We start from the raw sequence: 17189 nt of genomic DNA, 5'->3' as shown, positions 1-17189 counted from the left end.
AAGTGGTTTGATTTGGTTTTGATTATAACTTAGGAGACCTGTAGTCAGTTTTCATAGAAGAGAACAAACGTTATTGAGCATCTAAAGCGTGATTTTTCCAAGATCAGGTGCTGATAGGTACATCCGGAATTTGCAATAATAAATAGGATTGAACTTGATTACTATCAGCAAGTTGGGGTCTTGCTGTTATTTTAAGTTGTTTCTCAGAGGTCTGTGGAAAACCTGCAGTGTTTTTGGTTGCCTCTGTCTTGCTAGTAGCATTTATTTCTCTTGCAACCCAACACTCCTGTTTCTAAAAACTAGTCTAAAAACTGTAGCTGATCAGCCAGAGTTCTTTCAGAACCTATCCATTCCAAGGCTTTTAAAAAGTGCTTAATTTTTTAAAAACTCATAAGGGACAGTGTACGTCCTTGCATTTTTTCTCATTTCAATCCAGACATAGGCATGTACAGAATCTGTATCAAACAAGTGGGGAAATTACCCGTTTTCTGACACTGAATATCTGCTCAAGTATTTGCACTGGATTATAATCAAGCTTTGGTTAAGCAGATTAAGCAGACAAAAGCAGTGAAACTTCAAAGGCTGACTGAATGTGCTGAGTTTTTATTTCTCGTGATCTGTAATGCCTGCTTTTGCCTTCCTCTCGTTAGCACTGAAAAAATAAACCAGTGGAGCATAATGTGTTGTCCAACTGTAGTTCCTATAGTGACTGAACTCTAGTGGGGTTTTTAGGTGTGAAAATACAATATTTTCATTTTAGATACCAAGATGCAAAAGCTTCTGTCCAAACACAAATATTAGATCTATGATTTAATTCAGCAGCTAAGTAGTTATTTTCATGTGAAGTACACGAAATAGAAAAATTTGTTCTTTGGCAAGCTATGAGGTAAAGCAATAATCAATGACATGGTGTGAAAATCCAAGTTGTTGTGATATCATAGCTTAGATTCTCCAGTGTTCTCTACAGAAGAGTTAAACATGAAACATCTGTTGCCAGCTGTGTAGTGGAGAATGCAACCCACCCTGTAAACTGATTTGGGCATTTCTGTCAATTGATCAATGATTTGCACACCAATGCAAAAATTTATTCAGACAAAAAAAACCAGGTTCTTATTTAACAAGGCAAATTAAAAAAAAAAGTGGATGTGACCAATTGTATAAGGATCCTGTTAAGCTTGTTTTATAACCTTAACATTCTGTAAGTTAGTATGGTACACAAAAGCACGTGTAACACCAACACCACTGAATGTAATGGTAAAAGGGCAGTGAGTTTGGAGGCTTTGTGGTTTGGGATTCGTTTATTCATCATGCTGTAGGCTGTGCAGCACTTAGGGGGCTACTCTGCTTTCTAAGCTATTACCAGACAGACTGTCAGAGCTTTCTTCTAACAGACATCTGCCATTCACTTTATTCAGGAAATCAGGTGAGGATTTTACTACTTTTCTAGGGAAGTCCCATTTTTTTAATGACGAAGCGCTGAAAGTTCACGTAATTTTTAGTGTTTTGTCTCTGCAAAAATTTCGTTTCCGTAGGGGAAACTAAAACACGTGGCTTTTGCTTACTACTTGAAAAATGCATTGATACTAGTTCCTTAATTCAAACTCAGAAGCAGCAAGGCAAGTCTATTCACATCATAAAATTATGAGTGCTTTAACATTTTTAATTTAATAACCTTTTTAGTTTAAAAGTTCCTTTTGAGTTTTCTTTATGAAATTCGTTTAGTATGCCAGTCATAATGGTACTTTGCCTTACTGATGATGGATGGACAAGCCCAAAAGTATGGGAAACTGGCCTGCAGCCATTTCTAAACCCACAGCCTTCAGCATTCCCAGACCTAACTGCACTGCAGTTCTGCTGTAGGCTTTCTAGCCTCATTGCACAGATTCACTGCACAGGTTCTGTTCTAGGCTGCCTACACTTTATGCTTTTTAAATGGTTGTGAGATTGGTCTAATTTAATCTAATTTACAAACACACCAAAAATGGAAATTTTATTTTGTCTTCAAGATTGTTTTCCTCATTTTGTGTCACAGTTGTCACCGTAGCTGCAGAGTTTGTGTTTTTTTCTGTCAAATGTTCATTCACTTTCTTACTCCCCAGACATATGCTATTGCTGAGTTAGGAATGACTTTAGGAATAACTAGAACTTTATTTTAAAGAGGAAAATAAGAGACTATTAATCAAATTAGAGAAAGTTTTTGGGAAGCAATTTCTTTGTACAAATAATATTACTAAATTATTGTTTGGGTTAAATGCTGTCAGTTTTTTTTATGTCACAGCTTGGCTGTATTATTTCTGTACTACTTTCAGTCCGTTTACTAATTACTAAATTAGAAAGGAGCAACTGCATTTTTGGAAGAGCTTTGGATACCTTTGTGCCATCAAGTGAATATGTTTGGGTTTAGAGATTTTTACACACGTTCAAGGTTTGAATTTTATCCAAGTCATAGAAAACTTACATCACCTACTTGCTTCATGGGTAGATGTATGTTGTGTTTAGAGCTGATTTACTGAATTCAATGCTTGTATTTAAAAATAGAATGGAAATGTTACTGTATTTGTCGCAGGAATGTTTAATTACTTTTCCTTTTATTTTTTTCTCTCTTTAAGGGTCAGAAGGCTTGGATAGAGAAGACCTTTTCAAAAAGAGAATGCATTTATGTAATTGCCAACAACAAAGACATTAGCAGGTAACATTTGAAATTTTTGCCTTTGACTGAAAAGTTAATAACGATGAAACTGGACTATATTTGTGTTTAGACAGGTGAAAGTGGGACCAAGTTTACTTGTTGCCCTTAAGGTGAGACTGATAGACAACAAAAGTGCAAGGCATAATTTCACCCTAGTCTGTATGGAGCTGTGGGATGTAGCATACAGAGATTATAGAGTTGTGCAGGAGGGGCAGTGAGCTGTTAGTTCTTAGTATTGCAAATGAGAGTTTAATGTCATACTGAATTTTGAAAGCAAGAACGTGCTATTGTGTGTTGTGATGTAAATGATACTGTTCTTCACAGGTTTGGATGACAGCATCACCAATAACAATACTATGCAGGGAGGAATGGATTTCTTAGTTCAAACAATAAGTGCTGTTATGTGAGCTATCTAAATTGCAGTCCAAGATGTTTGGACAATGTAACTGTTCCATGCTAACTGTCCCCTCTGAGCATGAAACAGTCACTGCTCCTGTTTTGCACTCTTCTCCTGTCTTTTAGCATAGAAATTCCATCCTGATTATTATACAAGTGAAGTGAAATGTATAGTCCTTGCTTGTAAGGAAACACTTGCAGGCTAGTAAATCTGGCATTTGTGTGTATGTAAATGTGGCAGATATGACCTAGAGATGTTTCTGTGATCCATGTAGAGCCAGGCATGGTCAGCTGAATATCACATATATGATTTTTTTTTAATCACAAAATGATACTGAAGATACTGTATTCAATTTTACTTAAAATTTTAACTTTTAGGTGCTGCTGTGGCCAGCTCATTAACCAGCATATTCCACCTCCTCCAAGTACAACAGCTAATAAAAATGGAGAAGAAACAAAGCAAGTGGAAGCTCAGCCAGAGAAGTGGTCCATCAGCAAACACACCCAAACGTACCCAACTGATGCCTATGGAAATCTTGAATTCCAGGGAGGAGGACATTCAAATAAGGCCATGGTAAGGCCATAGCCAACTCTGTGACACTCATTTCATATGCTAGATCAATAGAAACTTGCCAAGATTTCAGCTTGCACAATACATAGTTTGTTGAAACCAAAGGAATTCACTTCCTAAGAAAGATGTAGAGAGGATGATGAAAAAGAATAAGCAAGAGAGAAGTGAGAACAAAAAAATAATAACTACCTAGAAAGCACCTTAAAATATCTTGAAGAAACAGCTTCACTAAAGTTACTGTTAGTAAATATCATCTGGGAAGTCATGTAGTGCCGGTGATTCTGTCTGTACTACGCTTGTTAGACTGTGGGCCAAATAACCCCGGCTGGATATGCATTTTTTTTAAGGTTCAACATCTAATAGAAATAGAAATGAGTCTAGCTTTCCTGAAAGATGGAAGCTTCTTGGAGCTGGAAAATGGACCTTTAAATTTTCTGAGCAGTGGAAGTAACAGCATTCAAGTTTCCACAAAAAATCTCTTTCTGTCTTGCCACTCAGATTCAGACCTGGATTATTTATTCTCTATATTTGCTTCCATATCTCTCTGCCAAGACTGCCAGTTGAAACAACTCACTGCAAAAACTTGTCTAAAATATATAGGAGGGCTTGATTTTTGTTAGCGCTGATTGGTTTGTTTTTAAAGCAGAAATAAGCACTAGTTTATTCCGTGGTTTTGTTTCATAGAGTAGTAGTTGAAAAGGTATCACAAAGGCAGAATTGAACTGTGAGTAGTAGAAACTGTTCTTTCAGATATCGAATACTTATATCCACAGTGAATGGGATAACCGGACCATAGGCCTCTTATTTCTCATAATGATCACTGGGTCTCTAGCAGTCAAACCAAGATTTTAGGAAAGATAAAAAAGCAACTTCCAGTCATTTAGAACAGCTAGCCTCCAACAGTGTAGGTTTGTTATAAGAGCTTGCTCATAGTCAGTTTTGAAGGAAGGGAGAAGAAAGCGGTTCTTTTAAATTCATCTGTTGCCAGTAAATTCCCAATAGCAAAGCATTTCAACCTATTTCTACTAAAGAGCAGATAAAATTAACCTTAAATTGATTAAAATTTGTAAAATTCTTCTTTAGAAATTGGGGGTTTAATACAATCATTCTGTGCTTAGTCAATGGACAATTTACAGAATAGAGAGATAATATCTTGCATTGATCTTTTCAGTATATCCGTGTGTCGTATGACACCAAACCAGATTCTCTGCTGCATCTCATGGTGAAAGACTGGCAACTAGAATTGCCCAAACTCTTAATCTCTGTCCATGGAGGCCTCCAGAACTTTGAAATGCAGCCGAAACTGAAACAAGTATTTGGAAAAGGTCTGATAAAGGCTGCCATGACCACCGGAGCCTGGATTTTCACTGGAGGTGTTAGTACAGGTAAACAATTACCAGCACTTCTAGTTTACCTGAGAATTCACTGATTTGCAGTTACTATTCTTTCCCAAAGGAGTAAGATTTAAGTCTTCATGAATGAATTATTAGCCACTAGACTAAAAAAATAGAACTGTAATGATTTTCATTAATCTACCCAACCCAGACAGTAAAATATTCCTGCGTCAGTGTTGATTTGCATTACACAGTGTTTCCTCTGAAAAAGGTTATTGTCTTTGATTTTAGTAGCAAGGAATCTACCACCAGATATGGTACATTTTTTTCAGTGGTTGATTAGCCTCTCACTGTTGGGGTTTTCACAGGTGTTATTTTTTAAAATTCATTTTGTGTTAATATTGATTATACAATAGATCTTCAAAGAATGCTGTGTAATTAAGTAACTGGGTAAGTCTGTCCAAGACATGAGTGAATTCAGAATAAGGATATGAAAAAAACAAGCCACTCAGGTTTACATGCAATTGCAAAATACAAGCATGGGTTTGTCTGCATTGCATGCTCTATTTTAAATAGATACCAGTTTACATAGTGAATGCAGCCCAGAAAAACAGGGATCTCAGTGAGAAGAGGAAAAATTCAATGTTTGGTAATCTCTCTCAAGAGGGACAAGATTTAATTCAGTGAGATTTATCTATAGGTGTCATTCGTCATGTGGGAGATGCCTTGAAAGACCATTCTTCAAAATCCAGAGGACGAATCTGTGCCATAGGAATTGCACCATGGGGCATTGTAGAAAACAAGGAAGATCTGATAGGAAAAGATGTAAGTCTTTAAGGAATTAACATGTAATTAAAGTAATGAAATAGGCAGCTCATCTATTTGGAGCATTAATTTTCACAGTTTCTAAAGCATTGCTGAAATTAGAAATCTCCTTAAAGAAAAGCTGTTGTTCAAACATATTTGACAGTATTCTATCCATATTCTATATACAACTAAGCAAATATACCCAGAGGTAGTGAGGTTTACATTACTTTCAGTGTTAAAGTTCTCTCTGGCAAAAGTTTGTTTTAGGTTCTGCCTTCACCATGTCTATGCTGAGTGCTCCATAAATCATTTAAGTGCTTTTACGTGTACAAGACTTGCGTTTATTATAGAAAGGTACTCAGCAGTGGTACATTAATTTCTGCTGACTCCAGGCAGGAATGTAATTCCTAAAGCAGTGAGAGTAAGAAAGGGTGTGATCAAGGGCTGTACATCAATGAGAATAGGTGAAAATGTAAAAGAATGTACAAACACGACTGTTATCCTCCAATGAAAACAGTGCTGTGAAAAGTTTGAGCTTTGAGTATAAAGACAAGTTCTTTTCTAATTCTCCTATGTTTTCAATTATAAACATCTGGTTGATTTGTTTCCTCATAAGGTGTGTGCTTTTGTTGAACACTGGAGGATTTTCATGTTTATTTCATAGTTCTAATCTCCGTGCACCTGATTTTTGACAGGTAACACGTGTTTACCAGACAATGTCAAACCCTCTAAGCAAGCTTTCTGTGCTCAACAGTTCCCACACCCACTTCATTCTGGCAGACAATGGTACTCTAGGTAAATATGGAGCTGAAGTGAAGTTACGACGTCAGTTGGAAAAACACATTTCTCTCCAGAAAATTAATACACGTAAGTACAGAGGGGCAAGTTGTAAACATAGCACATTAAGGGAAGGGAAGGGAAGGGAGAGAGGCTAGAAATACTTCATGGTATTGAAATTAAGTGTTTCTACCACTCTTCGTAGCAGGAGTTTGATCAGGACTGTGAGACTAAGCTAGACATACGCTGTCTGAACAGTGATGGAAGAGCCCATATCTAACGTCATAGAAAAGCCAGGAAAGTGAAAGAAAATGACATAAAAGGAGGATGAAAAGATTAAAAAATAATAGTGAGATGAAGGTTCAAAGCAGTAAGAATTTAAAGAAAGGAACACATAAAATATTATGCATTTCTGGAAAGAATTCTTAAGCATCAGTAAACACACAGAATGAGATGATTTGCTGCACATCCCACTTATGGGAATCCTCTGTATCTCTGTGGCTTCTGATTCCAGGTGTTGTTACAAAAGGTTTTTTTTTTTTTTCTTCTATATGGATTGGTTTCATTTGAAATATTGCCTTTAAAATTATGTGATCTTCCCGACATAGCTCAGCATTTTTACTTTTCACATTGGTGTTATTATATTTTGAGTTTCATGTAGTTTTAAAATTTGTCAGTTAACGTCCTCTCTAAAACAATTTTCTAGATTTGCTTTCATCATTATTTAAGAAAAATGCATTTAAAATGACATTTTTTACTGAAAAAATTAGAGATGAAATAAATAAGAAATGCTAGTAATGATGGCTTTCTAGTAAGTTAAAGTAAATCAGAAATGATAAAGAGAAATTTATCAGTCTTAGATTCCATGCTTGAATTAAAAGTTGCAGGCAAATAGGCATCAGTTCTACCAGCTGCCTTTCTGATTTATGAGAAATGCCTTCAGAAACTGTGTAGGCCTATAAAAATAAGAAAAAGAAAGCATTCAAGATACTAATTGCATTGAACTGTACAAAAGTTTCCAATAGGGTTTAAGTTATCTTTACAGTAGAGCAGAAAAATGAAATAGAGTGCTGGGTAAGACTAAAGATACATGTAGAGATCTGCCAAAAGATATCTAAGTGTTCTGGAAAGTCTTTACACACTCTTTTTAACCTCCAGTTAGCTGCAGAAAGTTAACTCACCAAAACTATGCTTCTTGCCTTTGAGCATGGAGACACTATCACACACTGTTGCCCCCAGACAGACATTTGAGACAGCTAACATGGCTATGCTTTTAACATCTTTGTCTTCTGCAGAAGTGCTGGGAGTGTTGTAACATTATTAAAGAGAGCACTGGCTTGGAAGATAAGGAAGTCAGGGCCCAGAGGCAAGATGTTTTGTGTTATTTCCTTTGATACCACTTTGGGCTGGGGATATTTGTTCTGATTTAAGTAAGAGATTTTTCACACGAGGGGCAAAGTTGGGAATACATATAGGATATTTGAATTCTGTAAAGCTTTGCAGTACATTTACTAGTAAAAAGGTACAGAGAGTTGTTCTGTTTGTTTTTAATCACTTCAAGCACTCGAGCACTAGCGCCTCTTCTGGAAATTTCAATGGTAGTCACTGAGGATTTCATGGACACAGAGGCCAGCCAATGCTCTGTGACTGCTCCTTATCAGAGCTGGGGTATGCTGACAGGAGGATGTCAGGAAGCTTTTGCTGTTACTATCCATGCTGTTCCCATTCTTCAGAGAGGACTGAAAACATGAAGTCAACTGTACAAAAGAAAGTGCATCTCACTTATGGAACGCTGGTCATTTTACAGATTAAGAATTGAATTCAAATGCTTATAGTGGGGGGGATTGGTCAGCCTTCAGGTAATGTTTTGTCCTTCATTTCCCCGTTGTGACTGAGACTACTGAGATTGTGTGACCTGTGGGCTTCCCTTTGTCATCCTATGCCTGGAGATCACAGTGAGGCAGGGACAGCAAAGGGATGCTCAGCTGTCGTCTCTTCCATCGGCCAGCCATCTCAGTCTCATGATAAAGACACCAAATTCATACTTCTATCTTAGGAGAAAGCATAGGCATATGTCACCTTACTGAAGACTTCCTGTAGATAACCAAGGAACAGTTAAAGCATAAAAGACACAGCAGCAGGGAGCCATTCAAGTAACAGTGGAGATAATGAAGTGATAGTAGGATCGTGTTCAGCTGGTTTGTCTGTGCATGGTGTCTACTGCAAGAGATTACGAACAGTTCACCATTTGTCTGGTGGTGAGCAATTCAACTGTGTTGTGTATCAGTTTTTGTATTCTCTTCTTTTTTTTTTTCCCGAGTTTTCTTTTTTTTCCCCAATTCTTTCCCCATCCCACTGTGGCAGAGAAGCAAGCCAACAGATATGTGGAGCACAGCTTCCTACTGTGGATTAAACCACATCATAACTGAAAAGAGACTTGCTGTTTTCTATCTGAGACTTTGAAACAGTATACAGACACCTTCCTTGACACTGGCTGTGAAATAATCATAATTTTTCCTAACTGTTCTGGTTTTAAGTGATGCTGTAACACAGAAAATCGCATCCCTTCATAACATATCAACCTCTTAAGCTCAGTTTCAATTACACTTCTTTTCTGTTTCTGCTCTTCTATTTTTTTTTCAGGGCTGGGACAGGGTGTTCCTGTAGTTGGGCTTATTGTGGAAGGTGGTCCCAATGTTATCTCCATTGTTTTGGAGTGCCTACGAGAAGAACCTCCTCTCCCTGTAGTGATTTGTGATGGTAGTGGACGAGCATCTGATATTCTGTCATTTGCACACAAGTATTCAGAAGAAGGAGGGTAAGACTATGAGACTTTCACTAAAGCTGTGTCTTGCTCAGGGGAGACGATGAGGGATTACGCCTCATTTTCCTGGAAAAAAAGCTCAGATACAAAATGTTCCTAACAGAGGTATTCTGCTGTCAGATTTTGTTGCCTGTTTGATCTTTTCCTTAGTGTTAATGAGTAGTAATTGTTACTGCTTCAAATGTATTTGACAGCCTATTAACATAAGCTTGGTCTCAGTGCAGCACACTGTCATATAAGATCCATCAAAGTTTGTTGCATGATACTTGATGCTGAGTTGGATGCTTTAGAAGTAAGGAACAAGTGGTTCCCAGAATTACTCCTTTTCTCAGGTCAGAGCTGAGTTTTAATAGTTCATGTATTTGCAGAATATGTACTGCCTGCATCTAATGCGCTCTATGAATGACATTTGTGCTCCAAGAGTGCCAGGTTGAATAAATGTCAGGCTTTCTTCTTTTGCTTTTTCTTGTGTCTTTGATATTTCTTCAGAGCAGTGCTGCCATGACCAGAGCCAAATATTTGTCTGAAGCATTCTGCTTCACTGCCCAAATGAACCCTTTTTTGTGGAATTTGTGATTTTTACAGTTGGTTGTCTTCTGTTTCTGTTGGTAGAGAGTGCAATTTGTTCAAAGGTACAAAACATATAGAATAAAGCTCATCTTCTCTGCAGAGTATACGATCTCTCCTGATAGATACTCCAAATGGAAGCAGAGTAGTGCATTTTCTATTTCAAATGCTGCTCCTCCCAATCAAACAACGTCTTCTCCATACCGATTGTTAATACAGAATCAGGAAAAATGTGTATGGTTTTCATTAGGCTACATCACACCCTCTTTTCACTGAAGAAATAGTTTGTTTCCATGGCTGAAGTTGGAGCTTAAATTGAATTAAATAACTGTTATTCTCAAACAGTGCAGATGTTATGTGCTTGAAGTGGGAAAGCAGCTCTGATGCTGGATTTTTGGGTTTACATATACTACAGCTTTAATGCTACCAATAGAATTTATGATGTGACATCTTTCTTTGCATTGAACAAGCCTCCTTAGATTAGATCAAACTTTCTTTTCTTTCTTTCTCATCCATCCCTCTTTATCAGCGCACAGAAACTGAAGGAGCTTATAAGGATCAATCTGTTTGATATCTGCTTGCTGCATGACTCTCTTCCCCAGTGCGCATGTTACACTGTCCAGTTTTCCTTTCCAATAATGCTGATGAGATAAATGTGTTCACCTGGTAACACAGGTCTGTAGTGAGAAATTTCTGGCATCCCTGCTGTCAGATTACAAAGAATAATTTTCTCACAATGAACTTTGGATTTTACTGCACTTGGCAAGCTCAGCTGTCTCACTGATTTGATTGTCTGCTGGTAATGTTTGCTGCTACCTGAAAATACATGTATTTTATTAGGAAAACAGCCAAAATGGATGGCCTCTGTTTCAGACTGCTTTGAGAGATCAGACGTTTCTGATCTTCGCTGAAGTGTTTTCAATCTCATTTTTTCTTAGGTCATCTTTGGTTTTTGTGTTTCTCCAGTGTGTATTTTGAGGTTTCATATGGTCCAGCAACTAAATTCTGTTGAAGAGGTAAAAGATAACCAAGGTGACATACTGGTAGTGTGAAATATTTTAGGGTTTTTGATTACATGCAAAGAACCTTGCAACATTTAGAGGCAAAGATGCATATCCAGTAAGTTGTACTACTGAAATTCTGAAGGCTGAACTTAACAAGAGTATATATACACATTCACAGAAAAAATAAGAGCCATCTTGTAGTATGGAGATTCCTTTCCAGGGCAAAAGAATAGTTGAAAGTCCTTGCCAGTTTTTAAATCTTTATTGAAGGGCTGAGATGCACAAGAGCCAGTCTGGGTACAAATCTCCTGATTACTGTTATTACTTTGTAAACTTCACAACCTTTCCATATTGAATGCGAAAATGTTGTGTGTCTTTATTTATTTTCAAATAAAATCACTGTTCTGGTGCATGAAAAATTATGTTTCTCAAGCAGCAGACTTTCCTTACATATATATTAATTCCAACAACGTCTTGTTTTGTGTCTCCTTTATCATTTAGGATAATAAGTGAATCTCTCAGGGACCAGCTTCTAGTAACTATCCAGAAAACCTTCAATTACAGCAGGAGTCAAGCTCATCAGCTGTTTATCATTCTGATGGAATGCATGAAAAAAAAGGAACTTGTAAGTGTCCTAAAAGTATTTCATGAAGATAATTGCTATGAACAGACTTTTGCAAGTACTTTGAAGCCCAGGGTTACAGTTCAACTTTTTTTTTTCTTTCTTAAGACCTGTAAGTATACATAATGATGCATTCATAAACCTAGGCTCCTAGAAACAGAGATTTTGTCTTCTGGAAAGCCTCTAAAACCAGCTTCAGATTCTTCTCCTGTGTAAGAAGATAAAGAGTCTTTTTCTACAAGACACCGAGTTCTTGATGATCCCAGTTGTGCATGATCCTGATTTAAAACAGGCCTGTTCTATGCACTGTACCACTCAATATGATTAATGCCTGTCTACCATAACTCAGCTGCAGAAAAAGTGTGCTCAGGAAAAAAAAATCTTCAGCATTCATGTCTGTTGAGAAAGAAGTCTTGAAATTGTGTTCACTGTACCTGTGCAGTTTTTGAGTGGTTTCTTCTGACTAATTGTCCTGGTGAATTTCTGTAAATATGATCTTTTCTGTGAGTTTTGATAGAATTCCATTTCATTCTTTTGTCTTAAGCAACTGCTTTTTAATAGCACACAAACAGTTTAATACATTTTTATATGGTTTTCAAATTACAACTGGAACAGATATAGCTGACATTTTTATATTTTTTTGCTTAAGTTGCATATTTCTATAGATAGAAGCAAGAGAATTAGCACATCTTTCTCCTCAGACCATGATTCTTTGGGTTGCCTAATTCTATCACTAGGGAAGTGATGGCTGTAACACAGGCATTGGTAAAGAGAACATTTTAACCCTGAAGCTGAGAAAAGAAAGTTTTTTAATTTCTTAGGAAAATTATGTTTCATATTCCCTCAATACTAAGTGCATTGTCCTTCTGCAGAGTGCACATTTTCTGCCTCTGGTCAGCTTAGAGGCAAATCATTATCTAATTTCTTCCCAAGCTTAATACAGCACACAATAAACTGATCTGTAACTTCCTCCTTAGAATTTTAAATAAACAGTAAACAGTATTCCTTACAGCTGGGGAGTATAGTTCTGTTTGATAGAAGTAATTGTTTAATTGTTCAGTGAAAAACTGTAAATCCTGCTATATTAACCAAAGATATATGGAGGGAAGAAAAAACAGTATTTTCTGTGCAGTATTTGCTTGTATCTTAATTTCAGCTAGGATGGAATAGTTTTTTTGGAGTGTCTGGTATGATGCTATGTGTTTGGTTCTAGGAGGAAAACAACACTGATAACACACTGATGTTTATAGTTGCTGCTAAGCAGTGTGGTACAGAGCCAAGGCCATTCTCAGCAAAGGCCCAAGGAGCTGGGAGGGAACAGAATTAGAACAGCTGAATTAAATTGTCCAAAGGGACATTCCATACCATCTGGAGTCATACAGGATTTTTGAAGGGGGTGGCAGTTGATCTTTTTCTCTTCTGCTGCTCAGGGGGGCCAACTGGACATTGGTCAGGGGGTGGTAAGCAATTGCTTGTCCATTACCTGTTATGTACATTCATATGTCTATGGATAGTCCTAACTATCATCCTTTTCCTTGTCTCTATCTTAGTAAATAGTTTTATCTCAACCACATGTTCTACTTTTTTTTTCCTGATATTCTCCTACGTCTCACTGGGAAGGGGGAGGAGTGAGTAATTGACTTTGTGGTGCTCAGCCACCTGCTGGGTTAAACCACAACAGCTTGTTACTTAACATGACGATACTGCATAAGGCATCAGCTGGTGCTAAACTTCGCGCTATGATTCTCATCATAATACAAATAAACTTCCCAAAATTGGTACATCAGGCTTTATGCTGGTCCTCATTTCATATGGGCAGCTCCACAGTGATGAAGGTTCCAACCAGGCATTATTTTTACATTTTTCTTGAGCAATTAAGTGATTGAAATTTAGGAAATAACTTCTATCAGATTAGAATCATGCCTGGTGCCCCGGCGAAGAAAAGTGTACGCATCCTCCAGAAATCTATGTAATCATCTCCTCTGGATGTAATCTGATTCTCTGAGATGTGCAGATCTATTGCTCAACACTCTTTAATTCCCATATAAATAAAAAGGCAACAAGCAAGTATTTTGAAATATAAAGAACATTTAAGTTGTGAAGAAGCTTAATGATGTTTGCTATCTTTTATTTCTTCTGCTTTGGAAATATGAACACTAAAATTGTTTTGAAAATTTTCAAACAGTAAGTCAAATCACTTCTTAAGGTATGATGCCAATGTATTATCTGTAGACTTACCATTAGGAGCCTACCTTTTCATGCATGAAGCCTGTACTAATTAGTGTCGCTAGGAGATTTTGGCTGAGTCAAAAAATGCATGAAAGAATATGCCCAGTGATTCTGAGGATTTATCTATAAAGCCATTTCTGACCCCTTTCAGGAAGGAGTCCTAAGATAACTGAGATAGGATTGGAGCATGGACATCTGTGTGAGGCACTCACTAAGTTCCTTGCAGTGTTTCTCTTAGCTTCATATTCTCCACATTCTCCAAAAAGCTGCTCTTCTCCTGAGATTATGCTTGGTATTGGCTCATGCTTCCAGCTTTTCTACATAATGCTCATCTCAGCTGCCAAGGAATACTTGCTTTTTCATGTCCTGTACAATATAATAGCAGTCTGTTCTCCTAATTGTGTTTTCTTCTTTCCCATATTCTCTCCGATGTTCTTCTCACCATTGTTCATTAAATCTGGGGGATTCCTGCAAGAAGAGAAGGACTATTTTGAGTTTTATCTCTGTTTTTTTTATTTCAGTCATATTCTGATACTACTTAGTTCTTGAGGTCATAAAGGCCAGATTTCAATTTTGCTGCATATATTTAAATACTTTTGTCAGAACTAAATTCTCTAGGGACTCATCCATCTGCCAATGCTACTTGGAACAAAATTCAACAAACTCTGTATTTTCTAATATTGCAACTCTGTGTTGCAGTCAGATAGATACCCATCTGTTTGTATTTTACTTCTGCATAAAGTAGCATACTCAGCTTATTATTATATGAAGTCTTTTCTAGAGAAAGCTCCTGGGGAACCTTATAGCAGCTTTCCAGTACCTGAAAGGAGCCTACAGGAAGGCTGGGGAGGGACTTTTTAGGAAATGGTTTTAAACTGGAAGAGGGCAGATTTAGACTAGATATTAGGAATAAATTCTTTACTGTGAGAGTGGTGAGACACTGGAACAGGTTGCCCAGAGAGGCTGTGGATGCCCCCTCCATGGAAGCACTGAAGGCCAGACTGGACAAGGCTGTGAGCAGCTTGGTCTAGTGGGAGGTGTCCTTACCCATAGCAGTGGGGCTGGAACAAGATAGCATCTAAGATCTCTTCCAACCCAAACCATTATATGATTCTACGATTCCAGTAATATCAGTGTACTATGGATGCTTTTATGTGCCTATAGTGCCAAGATGAATTCTGTACTTTGCTTTCATCAGAAGTCAAGTTGGTTGTAACTACAATAAGTTGATTATAAGTCAGCCTCTCTAGAAGAACTAATAGAGAAAAAAGAACTGACTGCTGCCTTAGCCAAACTGCTTCAGATTTAAAAATGACTATCACAGCAAAATTCAAATGCTGACTGCCCAACCTAAGCAGGCTTACAAACTGCATTTGATTATAATTTTGTCTGCTTTCTTGTTCTGTAATACAACTTTTCCTTTAATTCTTTCATGTCTTGTGGCAAACATTTATCTTTGTATAGAAGTAAAATCTATTCAAAATGTTGAAAAAATTGCCATTCCCACTACTTAATGCTGACATCTACTATGCAGAGATGTTTTTGGAAAGTGAAAGATTGTTGTTTTTTTTAATCTCTATTCAGAAAGAATATCATTAATATAGAATACACTTTTGAATATTATTCATTGTTTAATATGTAGCTCCTTTAATGGCTAAGCTTTGCAGGAATTGCAGTTCTTAAAGGCAGAGAATTGGAATGGGCTCAGTTAAGCAACTATGACTAGAAGTATCTGATTTTTAAATTAATTGTATCTGTTTTGCTGGTCATTATGTGGCAAACCACATCACTTTGAAATATTTGAGTGCTATGGCCAATAGCATTAAAGCTATCGTAGTTATTTCAGATAGTTAGTGTTTCCTTTTTCCAAGTTGGCATTTCTCTTATTACTGCAAAATATGAGAAAATTATCAGTTTGCCATGACAGTTTTGTCTCTGTTCGTGAAAATTCTGGGATTTGGTGAAGAATTTCAGCAAGTTTATCATATTTAACTGTGTAGGGGTTAGTTAGGATAAGTCTTCTGAAAAAGTATAAATCAGAGTTTTTGTGAAATTGTAATTTCAAAAAGAAAAAAATAGTGGAACTGGACGTTTTGAAAAATTTTAAGCCTTAGAAAATAAACCTTTACCATTCTGCTCTATTTTTATTTTTATTTTTACTTTTATCTTTATTTTTATTTTTATCTTTATTTTTATTTTTTTCCTATCTGTAATTTAGTGTCCATCTTTCATCTATGGCAATTCTGTGTTTTGGTTTAATGCTGTCTTTTAGATTACTGTGTTCCGTATGGGGTCTGAAGGGCAACAGGACATTGAGATGTCTATCCTAACTGCTCTCCTCAAAGGTGGGTTTTGCAAGGAAGGATGTATACTGTGATTCCTAAAAGGTCAAGTCTACACACTGCCTGAAGTTCACTCTAAATATTTAAATTTTTGGTTTATTTTCTTTTATTCAAAGTACTAACTTGAAAATACTTGATTGCAACTCAGATCAGCTCAAAGTGTAAAATCTAGACTGAAGTTTTTGTGTCACTTTCCTCACCTGAGAGCCTGGAATGGAAATGCTGCCAACAGCTATCCTGATATTTCAGCACATTTTATCGCAGTCTTTGCACATATTAATAAAGATAGAAGAAGTAGTAGGAAGATTAGAAGACTGGCTTTTTCCAGGGCTCAGATTGTATTCTTTAAGCCTTAGGGCGAAACTTAGGATCAGTTCTCAGTTTATTTGGAGAGTGTTATGTTTGCTGGAACAACATCTGTTTTCTGTCTGAATATTTATAGTTGATAGCAGGCTCAGTATGAGAACGCTGGAGTCCCTAATGCTAAGTAAGAGATTAAGAGAGGAATTATTGTGCTCATATCTACAGCATCAGCCAAGGGAGCTGTGCGAAGGAGCCTTTTAGAACAGTTTTATGTCTATCTTTAGCTACAGAATATAAAGTCAATCTGGGAGCTCTAAGGGAAATAGAGAGACAGTCTGCTTAATCCTTTTGAAATTAGGATTATGAGGTCAAATGGAAGATGCTGGAAATTGGTTTGGTGCATGCACTGCTTTGTAGTAGAATTATTCTTGTGATAATGAGCTTGCTGGCTTTTAATTCTTGGGAAAGGGAATTGCAGAAGGTTGTTCTGTGATGTTTCATCATGCACGAAATACCAAATATTGGCATGTGTTTCTGTTTAGGTACCAATGCATCTGCTCCAGACCAGCTCAGCTTGGCTTTAGCCTGGAACCGTGTAGACATTGCACGCAGCCAAATATTTGTCTTTGGACACCACTGGCCAGTAAGACCATGTTATTTGCTAAAAATGGAAAATAAGTTGTCAAATATTAACTCCCTGGATTTTGTTGGCAGGAGGAATATT

General features: G+C 37.0%; 1 protein-coding gene across 1 annotated transcript in view; it reads left to right on the top strand.

The window, feature by feature from the left end:
- The window catches only part of TRPM1 (transient receptor potential cation channel subfamily M member 1), a 93936-nt gene that overhangs the window by 50114 nt on the left and 26633 nt on the right, over window positions 1-17189 (top strand). Inside the window, exons 7-15 of the mRNA XM_052671832.1 lie at window positions 2610-2689; window positions 3464-3659; window positions 4828-5041; window positions 5691-5815; window positions 6493-6664; window positions 9218-9392; window positions 11471-11594; window positions 16093-16165; window positions 17008-17108. Of these exons, the coding sequence (XP_052527792.1) occupies window positions 2610-2689; window positions 3464-3659; window positions 4828-5041; window positions 5691-5815; window positions 6493-6664; window positions 9218-9392; window positions 11471-11594; window positions 16093-16165; window positions 17008-17108 (1260 nt within the window). The remainder of the gene's footprint in view (window positions 1-2609; window positions 2690-3463; window positions 3660-4827; window positions 5042-5690; window positions 5816-6492; window positions 6665-9217; window positions 9393-11470; window positions 11595-16092; window positions 16166-17007; window positions 17109-17189) is intronic.

This window comes from Tympanuchus pallidicinctus, unplaced genomic scaffold (assembly GCF_026119805.1).
Source record: "Tympanuchus pallidicinctus isolate F22 unplaced genomic scaffold, pur_lepc_1.0 scaffold12, whole genome shotgun sequence".
NCBI classification, from domain to species: Eukaryota; Metazoa; Chordata; class Aves; order Galliformes; family Phasianidae; genus Tympanuchus; species Tympanuchus pallidicinctus.
The sequence above is the reverse complement of the archived record's forward strand: the minus strand, read 5'-3'. Positions and strand labels throughout refer to the sequence as shown.